This window comes from Podarcis muralis, chromosome 2, assembly GCF_964188315.1.
Source record: "Podarcis muralis chromosome 2, rPodMur119.hap1.1, whole genome shotgun sequence".
NCBI classification, from domain to species: domain Eukaryota; kingdom Metazoa; phylum Chordata; class Lepidosauria; order Squamata; family Lacertidae; genus Podarcis; species Podarcis muralis.
The window spans coordinates 110373985-110395648 of NC_135656.1; the positions used below are offsets into that span (position 1 = coordinate 110373985).

The window sequence follows — 21664 nt, forward strand, 5'->3', positions numbered from 1 at the left end:
AGGAGGCCCCATTAGCTAAAGTGGTGCTTCAGGTTAAGAACAGTTTCAGTTTAAGAATGGACCTCTGGAACGAATTAAGTACTTAACCCGAGGTACCACTGTATATCGTTACATAACATGTGTTATCCTCAACTGCACTGTTTACATCGAACATAGGAAAATATCTGGCTCGTATGTCTGAGCAAACTTTAAAAAAATACTTATTGCATTTATATCCAACTTTTCTCCTCCAAGGAGCTCAAAGTGGTGTACGTGGTTCTTTCTGACATGAAAATATGAAAGCAGGTAATTTAATATGCTCCCATACATTCTTATATTAAATTTGATGTTATTATGCTACATTTTCTTTTTCCTGTATTGTATACAGTGCTCTTTTTCTGGGGGGACGCAGGGGTTCGCATACCCTAAACATTTTGTAAATCTAATTCTGGCCTCATTGAGGGGCAGTATTTCAATATGAGTAGGAAAATGAGAGTACCCCTAAATATTTTTTTAGGAAAAAAGCACTGATTTTATATATTTGTATATTGCTTCTTTCTACACATTTCTGTACCTTTTAATGTTTCTTTTATTTTCCTCTTTATCTTTGTATCACTTTATAATTGAAACCTTTTCAATAAAAAGATTAAATATGAAAATATGAAACCCTGCCTAAGAGTTAAAATTTAGGAGATTAATCTTGACACCTTGGACCACCAGAAATGTAGACGCAAATTTCTCTGTGTTAAGATGTTTCCCAACATTTACATACTTTCCTGTTTTCCTAAAGAGCGTATTTTCCATTTACTATTTAGGCTTCCTCATCTAAAACCCATTTTCCCTCAGGCATTCCGATGAATCTCAGACAGGCAGATTCACCACAGACAAAAGTATCAAAAGAATCGCTACTCAAGATAGATGGTTTTATTTTCCACTTTGCTGAAACAAAACTAAGAGGCTCACATAGTCAAACAGAAACAATAGCTATGCAAAACGTCTCCACCTCAGAGCAGTGGAAAGGGTTTAGTAAGCAGTCAGGAAGATCTGTCTTCAAGGGGGAAAGGCATAGATAGAATCAGAATGCTAGCATTTCATGAAGATTATACAGGAAGATTATCATTCAGAAGAACCGCCCAAGATCTCCCTGACGGCTCCCACCTTTAGGGTGTCAGAAAACTCAAAGTGTATTTTGAATCCTTCTTTTGTAAATGGAGAACAGCAAGATGGATGACATAGAAATCAGAGCAAACACTGACATTTCATAATGGAAGAAAGGATTGTGTTAAATTAACAGGAGATTGAATCAATCAGCCGAAAAGCCACTCCACCCACCCTTTTAAAATACTGGGAAATTCAAATGCTTCTAAAAACATTATTTTTGTAAACAGAAGTATATCCAAGTACTGACTAGATGATCGGTCCTGTTTTTGAATTAATCCCAGAAATATTCTTAGCTGTGTTCCTTTGCAAGTAGATGCAATTAATTGTTTTAAGACATTTACCTGTAATTAAGAGACAGGGGTGAAATGACTATTTGTGTGCTTGTAACACCTTTCTTTTCCTGTAATATTGGTCCTGGTAGCAGTTAAATAAATACAGTGGTACCTCAGGTTACATACGCTTCAGGTTACAGACTCCGCTAACCCAGAAATAGTACCTCGGGTTAAGAACTTTGCTTCAGGATGAGAACAGAAAACGTGCTCCGGCGGCGCGGCGGCAGCAGGAGGCCCCATTAGCTAAAGTGGTGCTTCAGGTTAAGAACAGTTTCAGATTAGGAACTGACCTCCGGAACGAATTAAGTACTTAACCCGAGGTACCACTGTATCTCCTTTATTAAAAGGCTTTTGCTATTAGCCTGGTCTCTGTCCCCATCTCCTTTTTCACCCTCATTAAAACTATGTAAAAACTTGCTGGAACTATGTACAGTAAAACTTAATAAATCCTGCCTGCCTGAGCCACAGTAACCCCAACATGTGATATAATTTCAGACTGTTTGGAGAGGGGATGTCCTTCTTCTGCAACCAGGCTTGGGACAAAGGTGAGAGCTGTTTCCTAGTTCTGCTGGATCTCTCAGCGGCATTTGATACCATCGACCATAACATCCTTCTGGACCGTCTTGAGGGGCTGGGAGCTGGGGGCACTGTTATACAGTGGTTCTGCTCCTTCCTCCTGGGCCGTGTTCAGAAAGTGGTGGGGGAGGATGAGTGTTCAGACCCCTGGGCCCTCACTTGTGGGGTGCCTCAGGGTTCTGTCCTCTTCCCCAAGCTTTTCAACATTTACATGCAGCCGCTGGGAGATCAGGGGGTTTCGGCTGGGTGTTGATCAGTATGCAGATGATACCCAGCTCTACTTCTCTTTCAAATCGGAACCAGTGAAAGCAGTGAAGGTCCTGTGTGAGTGCCTGGAGGCGGTTGGAGGATGCATGGTGGCTAACAGATTGAGGTTGAATCCTGACAAGACAGAAGTACTATTTTGGGGGGACAGGAGGCGGGCAGGTGTGGAGGACTCCCTGGTCCTGAATGGGGTAACTGTGCCCCTGAAGGACCAGGTGTACAGCCTGGGAGTCATTCTGGACTCGCAGCTGTCCATGGAGGCGCAGGTCAATTCTGTGTCCAGGGCAGCTGTTTACCAGCTCCATCTGGTACGCAGGCTGAGACCCTACCTGCCCGCAGACTGTCTCGCCAGAGTGGTGCATGCTCTGGTTATCTCCCCCTTGGACTTCTGCAATGTGCTCTACGTGGGGCTACCTTTGAAGGTGACCCAGAAACTGCAACTAATCCAGAATGCGACAGATAGACTGGTGGCTGGGAGTGGCCACCGAGACCATATAACACCAGTCCTGAAAGACCTATGTTGGCTCCCAGTAGGTTTCCGAGCACAATTCAAAGTGTTGGTGCTGACCTTTAAAGCCCTAAACGGCCACAGCCCAGTATACCTGAAGGAGTGTCTCCACCTCCATCGTTCTGCCAGGACACTGAGGTCCAGCGCCGAGGGCCTTCTGGTGGTTCCCTCGCTACGAGAAGCCAAGTTACAGGGAACCAGGCAGAGGGCCTTCTTGGTAGTGGCACCCACCCTGTGGAACACCTTCCCACCAGATGTCAAAGAGAAAAACAACTACCAGACTTTTAGAGGACATCTGAAAGCAGCCCTGTTTAGGGAAGCTTTTAATGTTTAATAGGTTATTGTATTTTGGTGTTTTGTTGGAAGCTGCCCAGAGTGGCTGGGGAAACCCAGCCAGATGGGTGGGGTATAAATAAGAAATTATTATTATTATTATTATTATTATTATTATTATTATTATTATTATTATTATTATTACCAAAATGCAAACCCTTAAAAGAGATGTTTCTTCTTGGCTCGGGGTTTCTCTTGCCTACTTGCCAGCAGGGGAGGGAACTCTGTTGCAACAGAAAAATAAAGATCTGCCTTGCTTTCACTGCCTCCTGCCTCCAGCCATTCATCTCTGACCGATCATGGACTTAGGGGACTCAGTCCCTTGGGGAGTTGGGCAGCAAAAGCCACCCACCCCTATTTTTTCTATCTTCTTCTTCTTTGGCAATCACTCGTAGCTGAGTAAGATTGTCTTCCATAAACACGATCATCAACAAACCTTTTATTGGCATCACATCCAAACATCCAAAACAAATCAATACAGAATTACCACTTCCCCAGTGGCACAAAACATTTGCTGAAAGAAAGGAGGCAGAGCAGTCTTATCTTCACATCGCTGGGTCTCCAGGGAGATCAGACGTTTGCAGTGTATTTCCACGACAAAAAACCAAATAGAGATATTTAGCCACTAACTTGGTGAGCTCCTGATCATTCCCCAGTAATAGAAAATGTATGACCTCCAACTCTGGTTTCCATTTGGGGATGCAGAGTTGATCTAGAAATTGCTGACAGAGATCAGCATAAAGTTTACAATTAAGAACCATATATGTAACGATTTTAACAATGAGCAGTTCCACCTTTTCTCTGTCCTCCAACAGCATTTCTCTGTCTTCTCCGTGCAAGGGACATACTACTGTACAGTGGTACCTCAGGTTAAGTACTTAATTCATTCTGGAGGTCCGTACTTAACCTGAAACTGTTCTTAACCTGAAGCACCACTTTAGCTAATGGGGCCTCCTGCTGCTGCCGTGCCGCCGGAGCATGGTTTCTGTTCTCGTCCTGAAGCAAAGTTCTTAACCTGAAGCACTATTTCTGGGTTAGCGGAGTCTGTAACCTGAAGCGTCTGTAACCTGAAGCATATGTAATCCGAGGTACCGCTGTACTTGCTTGAACTTAACTGAAGGCACCTCTTTCGGATATTTCTGACCATGGGCTCTCACCTAGAAAGTTCCTTAAGGTTTTAGAAATATGGTTTAATTACACATATTTGCACCTTTATTCTGCACAGAGAGAGTCCAGATTTTTATAAGAATTTTAAGGTCTTATATATATATAATAAATGTTCATAAATGTACCAAGCAAACACATATAGATATGTAAACCACATGTCTGAAACCCACAGACAAGTCCTGAAACCATTTCCTGAAACTGCTGTTTCTTAAGCATCTTTTTACATGTGCGGAGTATTTGAGGTTAAAGTGAGGAGTGCGTGTGTTTCCAGTCCTGCGCCGTACTTGCAGTTTCATAATGAGGGTAGTGTTACCTCGTAATAAGGGAGTTGGCTCTCTTCAGCCAGAAATGCCTACAAAATGCATCTGCACTCTGTTGGAACTTGAACAGGTAGGTTAGTGTTACTTTGTAGAATCATAGAAGACATCTGAAGGCAGCCCTGTTTAGGGAAGTTTTTTATGTTTGATGTTTTATCATGCTTTTATTATTCTGTTGGGAGCCGTCTAGAGTGGCTGGGGAAATCCAGCAAGATGGGCAAGGTATGAATAAATTATTATTGTTGTTATTATTATTATTATTATTATTATTATTATTATTATTATTATTATTATTATTATTATTATTTTACTATTTATTGAAATAAAAAAAGACTTATAAAACTGAACGCAAATGTTTGAAAGGATTTTACACACAGCATCAGTTACTAATGAACAGATTAAGAAGTCAGACTGGATTTATTATGCACTGCTATTACACAGAAGTGGATTCTCAGACCCATCATGACATGTCAAAAGATATCCACCCTCCATCCCTCCCCAAATAGAATCCTATAAAAATTGCTCCAAAGCCCCTTTTGCATTGCAATAGTGCAGCAAATCACAAGTAAACAATTGCCTGTTAACCCGTTACTCCATATACAGACTGAAAAGGCAACAGGCATTTTGTGCCATTTTAACAAACTTTTAAGTTGAAATATCCCCATCACACAGTGCTGTCCCCCTTCCCAGAAGGCAGGGAACTGCTAGGCTCAACATGTGGGAAGACGCCCCCTGCTCTGTAAGCTATGGAAGTGCGCCTCCTTCAGGATCTGGTTGATGTGGAAGTAAGGACCTTGGCATAGTGCAGACTGCTCATGGATAGACTGAGGAGGTGTCACAGGACTTGATCCTGGCATTATGTGGTGTAGGTCCACTAGCTCTGCCAGGGCTGCTGATGCTGCTACTGCTGCAACTACTGGTGCTCCCACTCTCACTGTTGGAGGACTCTGTGTCCCAGGAGTCATGAAAAACAGCATTTTGGCTACTGCGTTTTGTTTGTGGGATGTGGACATCCTCCTCTATGCCATTTCGTCTCCTCTTCGTTCTTGTCCCCCCCCCCCCTTCCACCATTATTATTATTATTATTGAGTTTTACAGCTGGAAGGGACCCCAAGGGTCATCCAGTCCAACGGCCTGAAATGAAGGAAGCTCAGCTAAAGCTTCCATGAGAGATGGCCGTCCAACCTCCGCTTAGCAGTGAGGGATTTCTCCATTTCCACTCACAAATTTCCTCTTGAAGAAGAAGAGGAATTTGGATTTGATACCCCGCTTTATCAATACCCAAAGGAGTCTCAAAGCGGCTAACATTCTCCTTTCCCTTCCTCCCCCACAACAAACACTCTGTGGGGTGAGTGGGGCTGAGAGACTTCAGAGAAGTGTGACTAGCCCAAGGTCACCCAGCAGCTGAATGTGGAGGAGCAGGGAAGTGAACCCGGTTCACCAGATTACGAGGCTGCCGCTCTTAACCACTACACCACACTGGCTCTTCCAACATTCCTCTGCGTTGTGCTGTATTATACTGGTGCGTTTGCAAGTTATCGCAGTGGAAAGACATGGGAAGGGGCTTCCCCAAGGATGTTTGTGTGGTTGGTGCTTTTTCACATCTTCATGAATGACCTGTAGTTAAGGGCGGTGGAGAGGAGAAAAGAAAGAGTGTTAAAACCGAAAAGGTACCGAGAGGAGCTCTAAAAGGATGTCTCCAGATGTTAAATGTAGCCACATAAGACAGCGTACCAATGACACTCCCTTCACCCACTGAAGGGTTTTCCTGAGCAGGGAGTTGCTCAAGCATGCTCTGGGTGTTAGAATTAAGTCTATTTAACCCCTTTAGAAATAGCTTACCTCATTTCCTTATACAGTGGTACCTCAGGTTAAGTACTTAATTTGTTCTGGAGGTTTGTTCTTAACCTGAAACTGTTCTTAACCTGAAGCACCACTTTAGCTAATGGGGCCTCCTGCTGCTGCTGCGCCACCGGAGCACGATTTCTGTTCTCATCCTGAAGCACAGTTCTTAACCTGAAGCACTATTTCTGGGTTAGTGGAGTTTGTAACCTGAAGCGTATGTAACCTGAGGTACCACTGTAGACCAGAGTTCCCCAAACTTTTGTCTCCAGCTGCTTTTGGACTACAACTCCCACCATCCCTAGCTAGCAGGACTGGCAATCAGGGATGATGGGAATTGTAGTCCAAAATCAGCTGGAGACCCAAGTGTGGGGAACTCTGGTCTACAAGGAAATGAGGCAAGCTATTTCTAAAGGGGTTAAAGTGACTTAATTCTAAACACGATCATAATCAGACATGTTGATGAACTTTTGCGAACTTATTGTTTAGGATTCGCATATGATTCCGCTGAATTTGCTTTATCGCCTTTTCTGACACTGCTGGCTGACTTTATATATATATATATATATATATATATATATATATATATATATATATAAGATTTATTGGTTTACAAATGTATGTGCAATGTCTCTTCTTTCAATTTACATTTTCTACAGATCAGTTTCATTTGTTGAGATATTAGTGTTACATTAGGAAGAAAAGGGGGAAAGAGGTGGAGGGGGGAATGGTGAGTGGGGTGGGGTTGGGTGGCAATTCTCCTATTCCGCTACTTAGTGTATGTGTGGGGTTTTGTGTCAGCGTCACTTGTGTGGGTTCTCTTTACTATTCGCTTATATTCCTTTGGGGGTGAGAGAGGTTGGGGGTGGCCTAGGGGGTGGGTGGTTGTCTTTGGTTGGCTGTAGTGAAATTTGTTTTCGTGCGTGAGTGGGGTGTGTGTGTTTGTTTGGATCAGGTAAGCCAGATTGATTCATACCCTGTTGGTGGGTTGCCGGCTGACATTTTTTTTTATAAAATATTTTATTAAGGATTTTCTTGTTTTACAGAAGTGTAGTGCCTCGTTTTTTGTTTGTTTTTTTCATGTAACATTTTTACAAATCCATTTCATTTGTTGAGGCCTTAGGGGGAGAAGAAAAAAGAAAGAGAGAAGAAAGGGGGGGGGGTGGAGAGAGGGAAGATGGATGGGGGTGGGGTCGGGTGGCGGTGTTTCTATTATGTTTAATGTGTGTAGAGTTTGGTGTCAGCGTTGTTTGTGTTGTTCACTTGTGTGGTGAGAGAGGTTGGGGTTGGCCTAGGGTGTGATTGTTTGTTTGTGATTGGCTGTGGTGATCTTTGTTTTCGTGTGTGAGTGGGGTGGGTGGGTGTTTTGGATCAGGTTAGCCATATTGATTTGTATGCTGTTGGTGGATTATTGTCATTGACTTGTTGGGCTGTGTATGTGATAAAGGGGAGCCATACCGGGGTGAAGGTGTCTTCTTCTGTTTGTCCCCGTGTCAGTTTCAGTTTATTAGTTAATTTTTATAGTAGGGCTGTTTCCCATACTATTTGGTACCATTGGTCCATGCTTACTCCTGACAGGTCTCTCCAGTGTCTGGTTATGGTATTTCTGGCTGCTGAGAGCAGGTGGGTTATGAGTTCTTTGTGGTGTAAATGGGCATTGTTGTCTTGGAAGATGTTTAGTAGGGCCAATTCTGGGGTGATGTCTATTACTTGCTTAGTTATTGTACATATTTCTTGTATGGCTGTCGTCCAGAATAGTTGGATTTTGGGACACTCCCACCACATGTGGAGGTATGTGCCTGTGGAGGTGCACCCTCTCCAGCATTTTGGTGAGGTTCCTGGGTGTATTAGCGCTAGTTTCCTTGGTGTTAGGTACCACCTGTAGGTGAGTTTCAGTGTGGGAAAATGATTGCTTGTACATAAGAGCATGAGCAAAGTTCTTATTATTGCAGGGTGATTTTGCAGCACGAGATATTGCTTGGAGCATGATGAGCGCGTGAATACCTCATGCTAGACTAATGATTGGCTCACGTAGCATAACACTCTCTTTGTCTGTGGGCAAAAGCAAGGTTACATTCCTTTGATTTGTTACTTTTGAGTACCAGGCAGAACAAGCGCAGTGCTGGAGGAGGGAGGATGATTTTCTTTTTACTGCACACAATAAACATTGCACGGCTGAAGCCAAAGCTTTTTCTTCAAGTCATCTTGGTGTGAGACTGATTTCTTACTGATCTTCCTACTGATGTCGAGCTGGATTCTCGACATTTGGTGCCCCGTGTGATTTATCTCGGACACCACGCTGTTTTGCAACGTTCAGCTCTCGCCTCGCCCTGCAAGGGTTCCAGACGTCGTTCATCCACCTAGTGGATCCCGGTGAGTTGCTCCCCCCCTTTCTTTTGCCATTATGGGGCAGTCTCTCTCTCCACCACAGAAAAAGTTTTTTGAAGACCTTAAATTTCTTTTGGCCAGCAACAGCCTTATTGTCTCAGATGCTGATCTTAAGTCCCTTATAGAAGCCTTGGATACTCACTGTCCCTGGTTTCCTCAGGATGGAAATTATCTTTTGAAAGATTGGGAGAAGATAGGGCGATTTTTCCAAAGCCATCCTCAGATTGATGTCAAGGTTTTGCATGCCTGGTGTAAAGTTTATAAGGCTATGTCAAGTTTAACTCCTGCAAATATCCTTTTGGCTGCGGCGTCGGCTCCTTTGACCCCCCTCCCGGCCCCCATGTTGCCTTCAGAGACAGTGTTTTATCAGCCTTCTAAACCTAAGCCGCCAGACATTTTTCCTTCGGCTCCTGTCGTCACTCCCCCGCATTATTCGCATTCCACACCCCCCATTTCCACCCCTCTCCAAGACTCTCTTCGTGCTGCTGCTCCTTTGCTTGCCTTTGATTCAGACACTCCGAATCTCTTCCCTGTAATTGCTCCTGCTGCCCCGGGGGGAGGACCAGCCCGGCATGAACAGTTTGATTTGAGATTCATAAAGGAACTGTATTCTTCTGTGAGGGAAAATGGTTTGCAATCACCCTACACTCTGGGACTGTTTGGCACTATTTTTCAACAAAACTTGATTCCAGAGGATGTAAAATTATTAGCCCGTACTGTTATGCAGCCTCATCAAATGATTTTGTTTATACAAGCTTGGCACTGGGCCTGCCAACGTCGTGCTGATGGGATTCGAAATAATCTTAATAATGTTGCATTGGCTAATCACCAGGCTGCTCTGGCTGCTCTGGCTGTTGGTGCCGCCCAACCCCCAGCCCCTCTCATGTTGACCCAAGCTGATGTCCTCGATGGGTTAACGGGTGGAGGCAATTTTCTTAGCATTGCCCAACAGCTAACTCTCGACCCTCAGTATTGGGAGGCCGCTACAGCCTCAGCCCGAGAGGCTCTGGCCTCTGTCCCTGATGACAAGAATGAGCAAGGTGGTCGCTGGGGCAGCGTCAGGCAGGGCCCTGCAGAGCCCTATGGACAATTTGTTGATCGCTTGTATAATACCCTCAAGCGCCAAGTTCAGGACATAGCAGCTCAGGAAGTGATTGTACGCCAGCTTGCGTTTGATAATTCGAATGAGGACTGTAAGCAAGCGCTGCGCCCTCTGATGGCAACATCAAACATAGCCATTGCTGATATGCTTAAAGCCTGCCAGTCAGTGGGCACTGAGACACACAAAGCTCACCTTCTAGCCACGGCCTTATCTTCCACCGTGTCCCAGAATCCTGCAAAGGATAAAACCTGCTTTGGATGTGGCAAAGTGGACTATTTTCGTGCGCAGTGCAGATCTACCGCACAGCAATGTCACTCCAGCACAAAGTGCCCCATCTTTGATACAGGCCAGGACTTGTCAATTTTATGAAGCACATCTTAGATCACATATTGGTCACTCTGGTTATTTGGCAACAGGAATTTTACGCCTGCTGAACTTCATTTCTGGAAGGAAGAAATATTGCAGCGTCCTTTAGTGTCATACAGGTTGCTTCCAGATCCACAGTGGAAGGGTCCAACTTCTTCGATTTCTTGCGTTCGACTTTGGCGCTCTTCTGTTGCCTCGTCTTCGCCCAAGGAGACACCAGCACCTTGAAACCGTATTTTACGCTGTCTGCCAGTGATGACCTCTCACCTGACCTCAACCCGCATTGCAGTTGGAGACATCGCCATATTGATGTGCCCTGGATAACGTCACCTTCCACAGCTGTTCCAGTGTTTCCTGGCACGTTGAAAGGCCATCTTCAACCCTATCGCGTTGGCCCCCCTTCCCACTGGGAAGCCACCGTTTCTACCACTTATCGTTACAGTTTTGTTGCCTCTTGTTTGGGAAATGAGCCTGGTTTTGAAGGATGCCCTCGCCGGACCGGCATCGCTTGGATTTTACCCCCCAGATATTTTTGTTTCTCCTCCCTCAGGATTCCTGCCCTATGATGTATTCCCCTGAGCATGTACAGAAAGCTGTTTTGGAACTATTGTGGACTCTTGGCAGGGGAGGGGGTGAGGGGATTTCAGTGTGTTCCAGTTGTTTCATTCTTGTGCTTTGGCATGGTTCCCGGACAGAAAGCAAGTTGCAACATGGTTTTTTTTTAACAAGGCCTGCGAAGACAATGGCCTCTGTTCTCGACCTTGTTGCAATCTTTTTAGTTACAGCAAGCGGAATATGCTTGAAGCGAAATATGCTTGGCTAGTGCCTTTTAGCTGCTGAGAAAAATGATTTTAAAAAGCTTCTCGAAGCTTTGAGCCTTTTTTGGTGGTGGTATTCTAGCATTCCAGTAAATGCTTCATATAAGATTAGCAATAATATAAAGGACAATCGTATATGTTTATCGCCTGTGTCTTTATCGCTTGTTGAAATAGCGCCTCATTGTTTTCGTTTCAATCGTAGTAGCAATAAATTTTTAGGTCATTATCCATATTGTAATTGGACATATGAGTATGTTAATGGATCTTCTTGTTTTCTTAATGTTACCACTATGAGTGGTAGGCCAAAAGTTTCAGTTAATAATGTCCCAACTTACATGACTTATGACCAACAGGCTGCGTGTAGAGATTTTTATGTTTGGTTCGACTGGATGAGAAAGAGCAGTAAATCTACATGTTTGCTTCAATCTGATTTATGGTTACTCTGTGGCACAAGGGCCTACAAAGAAATCCCCTTTGCTTTTTCTGGAACCTGCACTCTAGGCGTAGTGATACCCCTGATATATAAAATGGACGAGCTCCCAGCGGTCCGTTTGCGTAACAGAAGGGAAGTACAATCACCTATTTCTCATTATATAGGGACAGCTATTTCTAGGTCTCTTTTTCCCTCTTTAGGTGTAGGGATGAATTACCGTGACCTGCATAGATTGGCAAACTGGACTGAAGCCTTGTTTAATTCTACTATCTTGGCTTTAAAAATGATTAACACAGAAATGTCAGAGATAAGGGACGTTTCTCTTCAAAACCTTTATGTTTTGGACATAATTCTTGCATCTAAAGGTGGAATTTGTGCCTTAATTCATTCTCATTGTTGTATGTATATAACTGATCAATCAACCAATATCTCCGCTACTATTGATTATATGGAACAAATGATAACCCATAATCCTTTGAATCCACCTGAAGGTTTTGATCCATGGGACTGGTTATTTTCTTGGTTACCTAATGGATTATGGTTAAGAAATTTATTATTGATTGTAATTGCATGTATTGTTGGTTTTATTATGTATTCAATGCTTGCTTTCTTTGATTTCCCAATGTATTGCATGGTGGTTCCGACCAAGGCCCACCACAGGGGTTACAAGGGGAATTTATGTTGCAAAATATAAACGCTTAGGTAATGACATATATGATTCTGATTAAGATTCCCTCTTATAATATAAACAAGAAAAGAGGGCATGTGGGAAAATGATTGCTTGTACATAAGAGCATGAGCAAAGTTCTTATTATTGCAGGGTGATTTTGCAGCACGAGATATTGCTTGGAGCATGATGAGCGCGTGAATACCTCATGCTAGACTAATGATTGGCTCACGTAGCATAACACTCTCTTTGTCTGTGGGCAAAAGCAAGGTTACATTCCTTTGATTTGTTACTTTTGAGTACCAGGCAGAACAAGCGCAGTGCTGGAGGAGGGAGGATGATTTTCTTTTTACTGCACACAATAAACATTGCACGGCTGAAGCCAAAGCTTTTTCTTCAAGTCATCTTGGTGTGAGACTGATTTCTTACTGATCTTCCTACTGATGTCGAGCTGGATTCTCGACATTTCAGTGTGAGTTCTTTTCTTTTCGTTGATGCCGGCTGACATTATGAGATTGTTTGTGAGACTTTGGTATTGCAGGAGAGCATAGGAAATGGCCTCCATCTGTGTACACTTGCTCTCTTGAAGAAAGCAGTGCTGCATCATGACTTTGGGTGGACATCGAATTCCAAACTGAATCAGGCTTATTCCAAAGCGGGTCAAAGCAACTCTGGACCAGTTTGAAGTGGGTCCGATTGATCCAGAGTGGTTTGGACTGATCTGCATCTCAAAACAAGCGAGAGCAGGCATAGGAAAACTCTGGCCCGCCAGATGTTTTGGAACTACAACTCCCATCATCCCTAGCTAATAGGACCAGTGGTCAGGGATGATGGGAATTGTAGTCTCAAAACATCTGGAGGGCCGAGTTTGCCTATGCCTGAGCTAGAGGCAGGGACTGATGAAGGAGTGGGGAGACAGCCCCACCCTTCCCGCGAGTGGCACCCACAGCATCAGTACATGTCCCCGCCCCAATATTATCATCATTATTATTAGAAAATAAAATAGAAAAGTTCTGGGGAAATGGTTGTCCCTCAACAAATATCAAATAAACACCAAGCACTTCTTCCACCAGATGACAGCAGGTTGCCACATACACACACGAGTCTCTTTTCTTTCTTTATATAATTTTTATTAATTTTTTACATATTAGTTATCATTCATACAACAGAACTTCACATCATACAATCTTTGGTCTTCCATCAGCCCCTCTGATGGTCTTCCGTTCTTATCACTCATTCTGCATTTCTTAAATTCCTAATGCCTTTAATTATCAACTAACAGACCCCCTCGTTACCTTTTTTTTTTTTTGCAATATTTCAAATAGTCCACCTTACAAAACTTCTCGCAAACCTACAAGCGTAATATGATCATCACAATTACTCTCCAAATAGTCTGTAAATTTATGCCAGTCTCTGGTCCCGCAGATTTCGAATTCTTCCTGTTAATTTATCTAATTCTGCGTAGTCCATCAGTTTCATCCTCCATTTTTCTTTTGTCGGTAATTCTTCTTGTTTCCAATTTTGTGCCAATAATATTCTTGCTGCCGCACACAAGTCTCTTTTCATGTTTATTGTTGCTTTAATGAACATACAGAATGAAGGTACTTCTGTTTCGTGTTTGCAGCAGTGGTGAAGTGGGACCTTTGACCTGTGAGTTAATCACCAGCATTCTCTTGGTTCCATCCTGCCTCCTAAAGCCTTCTCAGATAACACCCACCCTACAGTTTGGAGACCTTTCTTCGGGACTTACAGAAACTTGCTTTCCTCCTCCAGGCTGAGCTCTCTCAGGTGCGGCTCAGTATCTCCGTTTGCAGGCAGCACGGCTCTCATCTCCCTTTCAATGGCCTGCGCTCTGGCCTCCAGCCCTCTCTCGAACTCTGCCTTCTTCTCCAGCACCAGCTCCTTCACCGCTTTCCGTGCCGCGTCGCAGCCTTCAGCTAACGCGGCTCGCTCGGCAGCCAGGCTTGGTTGGTCAGCTTCCATGGCCAGGAGGCGGCCTAAGCTGCTCACACGCTCCATGAGGTACTTCTCCGACACCAGGGTGTAAGTTTCGGAAATCATGCCTACCAGCTGGGCCATGCTGGAGGCATTAAAAACATGCCCATAAACCAGGTCAGCTGTGAAGGCTTTGGATGAGTAGCTGGAGATCTTCTGGGCTCCATCCACAGTGTCAGAAAATTCTTTCACGCTCCAGACCAAGCAGGAATCAATTAAGTTGGAGATCATTTGGAAAAACCTCACCATCTTCTCCCATTGCTCCTTCACCCGCCCCAGGGCTTCTAGGCCTTTGATGAGCATTTTTCTGGCCGTGTCAAAGTCCACCTCCTTAACTTGATAGCCTCTCATGGTGCAGAGAATCTCCGCCAATTCCTCGTTCTGCTTCTTGAAGTTTTCAAAGCTCCTCTGATACTCCTCCCTCGTGGCCTTCAGAGTCTCTCGGCTCTGCTGTACTTTCAGACGGGCATTTTCCACCCCTGAGCTTGCTGCTCCCCCCATCTTGGACACATTGGGTGGTTTGGGGGAAAAGGCCGGAGACCGAGTGTAGGCCTTGCTATAGGAGTCGAACTCCAAGGCCTTCTGGTGGAGTTGGTGTATCCCATCCAGCAAGCTCTTCCCCACAGAACCAAGGCCACCCACCGCTGAGGCCACCTTCTCCAACTGTTGGCAAATATCCAACCCACCTTGGCAAATCTCCTGGGCTTTGACTTTGGGGTCACACCCTTCCTCTTTCTCAATGGAGTCTCTCAGCCTCTGGAGGTTCTTCTTCACCCACTCCGTTTTGACCTCCCCGCTCTTCTCATCAACAATCATAGATGCCTTAAGGCCTCCATGTTCATCCAAGACGTTCTTCAAGCTGGTAGCAAACGTTAACAGCTCAGCGGACTTGGAGCAGATGACACTAGCTGATATAAATGGAAACATCCTGGCCAGTCCCTCCCCACTGCCCATGCCAGCTGCTTCTCCCAGACTCCCCTGCCTCCCTGCTGCCATCCGTGTAAACTCAACTGAAAAAGCACTAAGGGTCTGAGTGAGGGTGGTGACCAGCTCCATTCCCACTGCATCCCAGCCTGTGGGGATGGATTCCATGGCTTTCTTGTACTGTTGGAAGGACTCTTCCACATGCTCCCTCATCTGGTGGTGGTACCTTTCAGCCATCTCCTTGGCCTCCTTGGCCGACTTTTCTCTGATCTTGGCTTGCTCCAGAGCCGTCTGCACTTCCTCCAGCTCCTTCTCGTAGCCCTGCTTGGCGTTGAGACAAGCCTCGAGGAGTTCCTGGATGAGGTTGATCACGTCGGTGAACTTGGCCCTCACCGCCTTGGCCAGCCCACCACACTGCTCTGTCGCCATCTGGAGGTTCCTCAACTGGTTAGGAAGCAAGGCGGTGACCACCTCGGCCTCCTGGATGAGAGTCCGCACAATCGTTTTCATCTGTTCCGGAATGCCGTTTGCCAGCAGCCGGATTTGGTCCATGTTGACGTGAGCCTCATTGAAGGCAGTCCAGCCTCGGTTGCTGACTTGGCACAAAGAGGCCTTGAAGGATTCTGGGTACTTGAGGTGCTGGAAGCCTCCCTCTGGTGGAAGCAGGTTGATGGAGAAGTCGCCCTGCCCTGTGGAGATGAAGATCAGCTCCCCCAAGATAGCAATGGAGATGGGCGCTGGCATGAGAAACTCTTCCCAGTTGGCGTACGGTTTCATGAGAAGCTCGGTTTCTTTGTGTACGTCATGTCCTTTGCTGAGGGTCTCCACAGCCTTGACCAAACCATGTGGTTTTCCTTCTGGCGATGCCATTGTGAGGAGCCTGAGGGACAAAAGTGACATGTCATTCGGGAAAGAGGACCTTGAGAACAAGCCCACCACATTTAATTTTTTCACTCACTCACTCACTCACTCACTCACTCACAAACATTACTCTTTTAACCAAACAGATCCACCTAAAAACTGGAGCCTGAGTCACAAGGGGCAGTCACCTGACTAGTGATAGGTCTCATAAAACCAACAAATTCCTCACCAAGTATAGGTTGTTGAGACAAGCAAAATCTTAATACTATAGGGAACCAGAAGTTGTAAGTCTCTGAGCATATTCTTGTCAACGTGTACCTGAAGCTGCAAGATTGTAACTCTATCCATTTACCAGAAATAACGCTTAGAGGTTGTATGAGCCAGAAAACTGGTACCATGAATTGGTTTCGTGAACAAACACAAGGGGCCATGATTCTAAGATTGGTAGGCCATTTCCCTTCCCCTTGAGAGACGGCCAGCAGGTGGCTTCTTCTGCCTAGACTCCCAACAGCCAGAATTCTACAGATCTGATTTGTGGTAGGTCATCTGATACCATCTGCATCCATTGGCAATACTAATTATTCAGTGTTTCCCAACCTTGGGCCTCCAGCTGTTTTTGGACTACAACTCCCATCATCCCTAGCTAGCAAGACCAGTGCTCAGGGATGATGGGAATTGTAGTTCAAAAACAGCTGGAGGCCCAAGGTTGGGAAACACTGGATTATATATATATATTTTTATAAATATTTTTTATTGCGTTTCTTTTCATAGTTTTGTATATTCCAAACAGTACAGAGAAAACCAAGTACAAGAAACATTTTTTTGATTTTTTTAACAAAAGAAAAAGAAAAAACCTTAATAAGATTATAAAAGTTCCACTTTCCGTAAATCCCCATTGGACTTCCCCACACCTTCCAGATCTGCGTTCTTTGTAATAACAATATCAGCAATTTATTACCTTATTTTAAACCTTATTGCAACTTTCAATTATTATGTCTGGATTATATAAACCATCCTCCCCCAACTTGGTGTCCTTCATGTATTTTGGACTACAACTCCCATCATGCCTCATCATTGGCCATGCTGGCGGGGCTGACAGGAGCTGGAATCCAACATCTGGAGGGTACCAGTTTGTCATAGGCTACACATACTTGAGCCTTGGAGACTCCCAAGTCAGATCAGAGCATAGGTGAGAGTTGGGTTCTTTAGAACAGAGGTGGGGAGAAAGTAGATTGGTATCTACTAGTAGATATCTGGGTGATTTCCAGTGGGTAAGCAACTCCTGTTTAACAAAAGCAGCATCAAAATGATTCTTCTCCTTGCCACCACAATTAGACTGCTGAAAGGAAGAAAAATTAGTGGATTTTTATAATGGAAAGTCTGTGAGCATAGCTCAGTTCTGGCACTGAAAACAAGTCAGTGTGCTCAGCAGCAGCAGCTCACAGGTAATAATAATAATAATAATAACAACAACAATAACAACAACAACAACAACAACAACAACAACAACATATTATTATTATTATTATTATTATTATTATTTTATTTATACCCCACCCATCTGGCTGGGTTTCCCCAGCCACTCTGGGTCTGGGTGGCTTCCAACAAAATATTAAAATACAGTAATGCATCAAATATTAAAAGCTTCCCTAAACAGGGCTGCCTTCAGATGTCTTCTAAAAGCCTGGTAGTTGTTTTCCTCTTTGACATCTGGTGGGAGGGAGTTCCACAGGGCGGGTGCCGCCACCGAGAAGGCCCTCTGCCTGGTTCCCTGTAACTTGGCTTCTCGCAGTGAGGGAACCGCCAGAAGGCCCTCGGCACTGGACCTCCTTCAGGTATACTGGACCGATGCCATTTAGGGCTTTAAAGGTCAGCACCAACACATTGACTTGTGCTCAGAAACGTACTGGGAGCCAGTTTAGGTCTTTCAAGACCGGTGTTATATGGTCTCAGCGGCCGCTCCCAGTCACCAGTCTAGCTGCCGCATTCTGGATTAGATGTAGTTTCTGGGTCACCTTCAAAGGTAGCCCCACATAGAGCGCATTGCAGTAGTCCAAGCGAGGTAGGTAGGGATGGATGGATTTGCCAATTGCAATTCTCTCATTTGTCCAACCTTAGATTTGGTCCTCCAATTTCTCCAGCAAATTTGCAACTTTAGAAAAGTCTCATGAAAATCCACAGCATTTTAGTGGCAATTTCTCCTAATATGCTATAATGCGATCATGTATGTTATCTTCACAAATATATACATTTTCATGTCCACTTTATCTTAAAACATAAATTCCTGCACACATTGCTTGGGTGGAGAACGGCACTGCAAAATTCAGAGAAGTATATATTTTGAATGGTGGCGTGTTTTGGAATGTGCCAACTTGGTAGGTTTGCCTTCAAAAGCCAATGTAATCTCCCACATCCCCCCCCCCTTTTTTTAAAGATATTTATTAAAGTTTTCAAAATGTTACAAAAAGAAAAAAGAAAAAAATACCAAGTAAAAACAGTTAAAAACAATTCAATCTTTCCGTATCTTATCTTTCATTTGCTTGTTCCCCAGACCTCCTCACACCTCCCTTTTTTGTATTCCAGTTCAATTAGTTGGTTCAGCAAATCCTTTCCCTCTTTGTTTTTATCCTAATCTTTAATCTTAATATATTATAACTTTAGATTATCACCTGTTAACAATCCATTTTTGCACATTCCTTTATAACATTACTGCTAAAAACCACTTAACGTCAATCCAACATCATTCTAACATTCATTAATTTTGCAGTATTTCTGTAGATAGTCTTTAAATTTCTTCCAATCTTCTTCCACGTAATCTCCCACATCCCTAATCACAGGGAAACATGTTCTTTAGTTCTAAGTATATGTAGTTTTGCATCTTGGTCTGTTTTGTGGCTCTTTGAGTTCCACAAAAACAAGCAAGGTCCTGCAAACCTGATGCCTGCCCTCCCTTGCTATGGATGGTGCTTGCTATCTAAAGGCAGCATAGGGGGCCAGAATGTCAGGATTTCCTCAAAACTTAGTGGCGTCTGTGAGTTACAGCTGGGGGTGGAAGAGGCCACTGGCCCCAGTCTCTGGATTCTCTTGGAAGGTAGCAGATGTTGAAGCTACAGCCAAATAACTTAGAATCAGGAGGATTCTAGAAGAGAGAGTTATAGGAAAGAAACCAGGCAGGGAAGTCTTGGGGCTGTCTAATAGGTTAGCTAAATGGAAGAAATGATACTGAAAGTCAGGGTTTCCGTGTTCTCTGAAATGGGAAGAAGATGTAGCAATTCATGGAAACGAATGGATTTGACAGCTTTGTGCAAGGAATCTGAAATGCGCCCGCTTTTAGCTTACTGAGTCAATTTGCCATTTGACTGACTGGTTTATGGGCTCAAACAACTCTGTTGCAACATAATTTGCCGCCCTCACTTTTTGTTATCCTTCGTCAAGGATTGACAGCCGTGGATTGCCTTTGGGTTTACAAAAACACACAAGCCGTTAATCAATCACCCCTGGTGACAACAAACCGGGTCTGAGTTGGGGAAGGGCAGGGGGAACGGATGGAAAAAGCAGATAGCCATAAAAGTGGATGGGTTTATTAGCCCTTGCTTAACATTCCCTCGTAAAAGGCTCGGAGAGCCTTCCTCTGTTTTGAGGCTATAAAACATTATCTTGCAGATAGGAATAGTTCCAAACATGTGGCCTATTAGTTCAGAGTGATGTGTCCACAATCAAACAATTAGTTTGGATTCATAATATTGAAGAAGAAGAAGAAGAAAGAACTACGAAATTTGCAAGTTCATGTAACACAGTTTAAAACTACAAAAATAAAAAATAAAATTGCATTGGCAGATTAATATAGGTCAATATCAGTCCCTTCATACGATGCAAATACCAGCTGATAACCATTTGCCCTGAGTACATTCTTGTGCATATCTCTCTCAGGGTTTACACACTTTTCTTCTCGTCCCGCTGCTTTTGCCTGGGGAAAACTGCTTTTTTACACCGAATTGGAGCAAACGGCAATGGGCTTTTCCGCAGATTGAGGTTTGTTCTGATTAAAAGCTAAACAGCAAGTCAAGTGGGAAACTTCCAAGACCTGTGCTTTGCAGGGACAAAGAACAAGCAAAGGACAAGCAGAGCGGCCGGTGGGCTGTTTGTCCTTTTCATTTTTTCCATTACAAAACATGTTGCACAAATGGGTGAACTTTTAAATTGTCTACTTCTAAAAAATACGGTACACCCCACCGAGTGCGGGTGGGGGCAAGCTTCTTGTCGCCTCCCCAGCTCTGCTGTTTAGAGAATTCCCACTCTGTGTATACACCAAACATTCAAAGAACATTTCCCCCCACATTCTGAGAATTGTAGCTTACCCCTCACAGAACTACAACTCCCAACGTCATTAACAAACTACAGTTTGCGGGATTCTTGGGAGGGGCAAATGTGCCCTGAACGTGCCTTAAAGGTCTGGTGTGGATGCAGCCCCTGATTCCTAGCATTCAGCCCCTTACTAGAATCTACGTCCCTTCCCCCAATAAAACTAGGAATCTGTTGTTCTGTTGAGGCAGCCAATGCTCTCAGTGCTGCCCTTGTGGAACTCAGCAGAGAGAAGGATGTGAGCAAAACTGCCTGTCATTACTCTGGCTCCACCTACTGTTGTTTTCCTCCTTTTGTCTTCTGACGATAGACATCAGCCACTACTTTGTTGACCCCCTAGTCTGCTACTGAAGGGTGTCTTATGATGGCTAATGTTTTTCCATTATCTTCCCCATATGTTATCCCTTTTCTTGCCCTCCCTTTCGTAAGCTTACATTAGTGTTGTTCTCTTTTTTTAATAATAATAATAATAATAATAATAATAATAATAATAATAATAATAATTTTTATTGGTTTTACAAATTCGTTCTTATAAATAAAATTGTTGCAAATATCAAAATTAAAACAAGATTCTTCTGAATCTCAGGACTTCCCTCCTCCCCTCAGTGGGTTCTTAAAATACCTTTGTCAACTGCATACAGTGGTACCTCGGGTTACAGACGCTTCGGGTTACTTTCCTTCAGGATGAGAACAGAAATTGCGCAGTGGCGGCGCGGCGGCAGCGGGAGGCCCCATTAGCTAAAGTGGTGCTTCAGGTTAAGAACAGTTTCAGGTTAAGAACGGACCTCCTGAACGAATTAAGTTCTTAACCCGAGGTACCACTGTATTATAAGTTCATCCAAATTACAGTCCTCCGTTATGTCCAAAGTCTCTGTTACATTGCAAGAGTTATTAAAAGCCTGCCAAAAAGTCCAAGTTTTTACAGTGTTCTTTTAGACATAATCTACATTTCTCCCAATCTCTATTGAAGTTTTCTGCTTTTTAGTAATGTTCTCCATTCAGTCCCCATGCCGCTCCATTAAAATCCCAAGGCCCACAAATTTGTAGCGCCTCAATAGTCCTCCTCGCCACCCTGTTCATTTCGCACTAATTTTTACAGTAAAATGAGCCGCCAGTACTAAAATCTCCAGGGATCCCCTCTTGCATCAAAGCTCACTCACCTTTCGTCGAGCCAAAAGACAATGGTGCGGTGTGCTCATGTCTCAACGGAGGGCCCCATAAATAGGCTGTGGGTATGTTAAGCCACATACCCCAAGCATTTCGAAATAC

General features: G+C 44.0%; 1 protein-coding gene and 2 pseudogenes across 1 annotated transcript; 1 reads left to right on the top strand and 2 right to left on the bottom strand.

Annotated features, from left to right (window-relative positions):
* Positions 1 to 5064: 5064 nt before the first annotated feature.
* Positions 5065 to 6023, bottom strand: LOC144326730 (protein VCF1 pseudogene; annotated as a pseudogene).
* A 3727-nt stretch (positions 6024 to 9750) lies between these two features.
* Positions 9751 to 12657, top strand: LOC144326759 (syncytin-B-like; annotated as a pseudogene).
* Positions 12658 to 13378: 721 nt separating this feature from the next.
* On the bottom strand, positions 13379 to 21662 carry LOC114591992 (uncharacterized). The gene is made up of 2 exons (XM_028719785.2): positions 21556 to 21662; positions 13379 to 16052 (listed from the first exon to the last, which is right to left on the bottom strand). The coding sequence occupies exon 2, from the start codon at positions 16040 to 16042 to the stop codon at positions 14000 to 14002; it is 2043 nt and encodes a 680-aa protein (XP_028575618.2). The 5' UTR covers positions 16043 to 16052; positions 21556 to 21662; the 3' UTR covers positions 13379 to 13999.
* Positions 21663 to 21664: the final 2 nt, after the last annotated feature.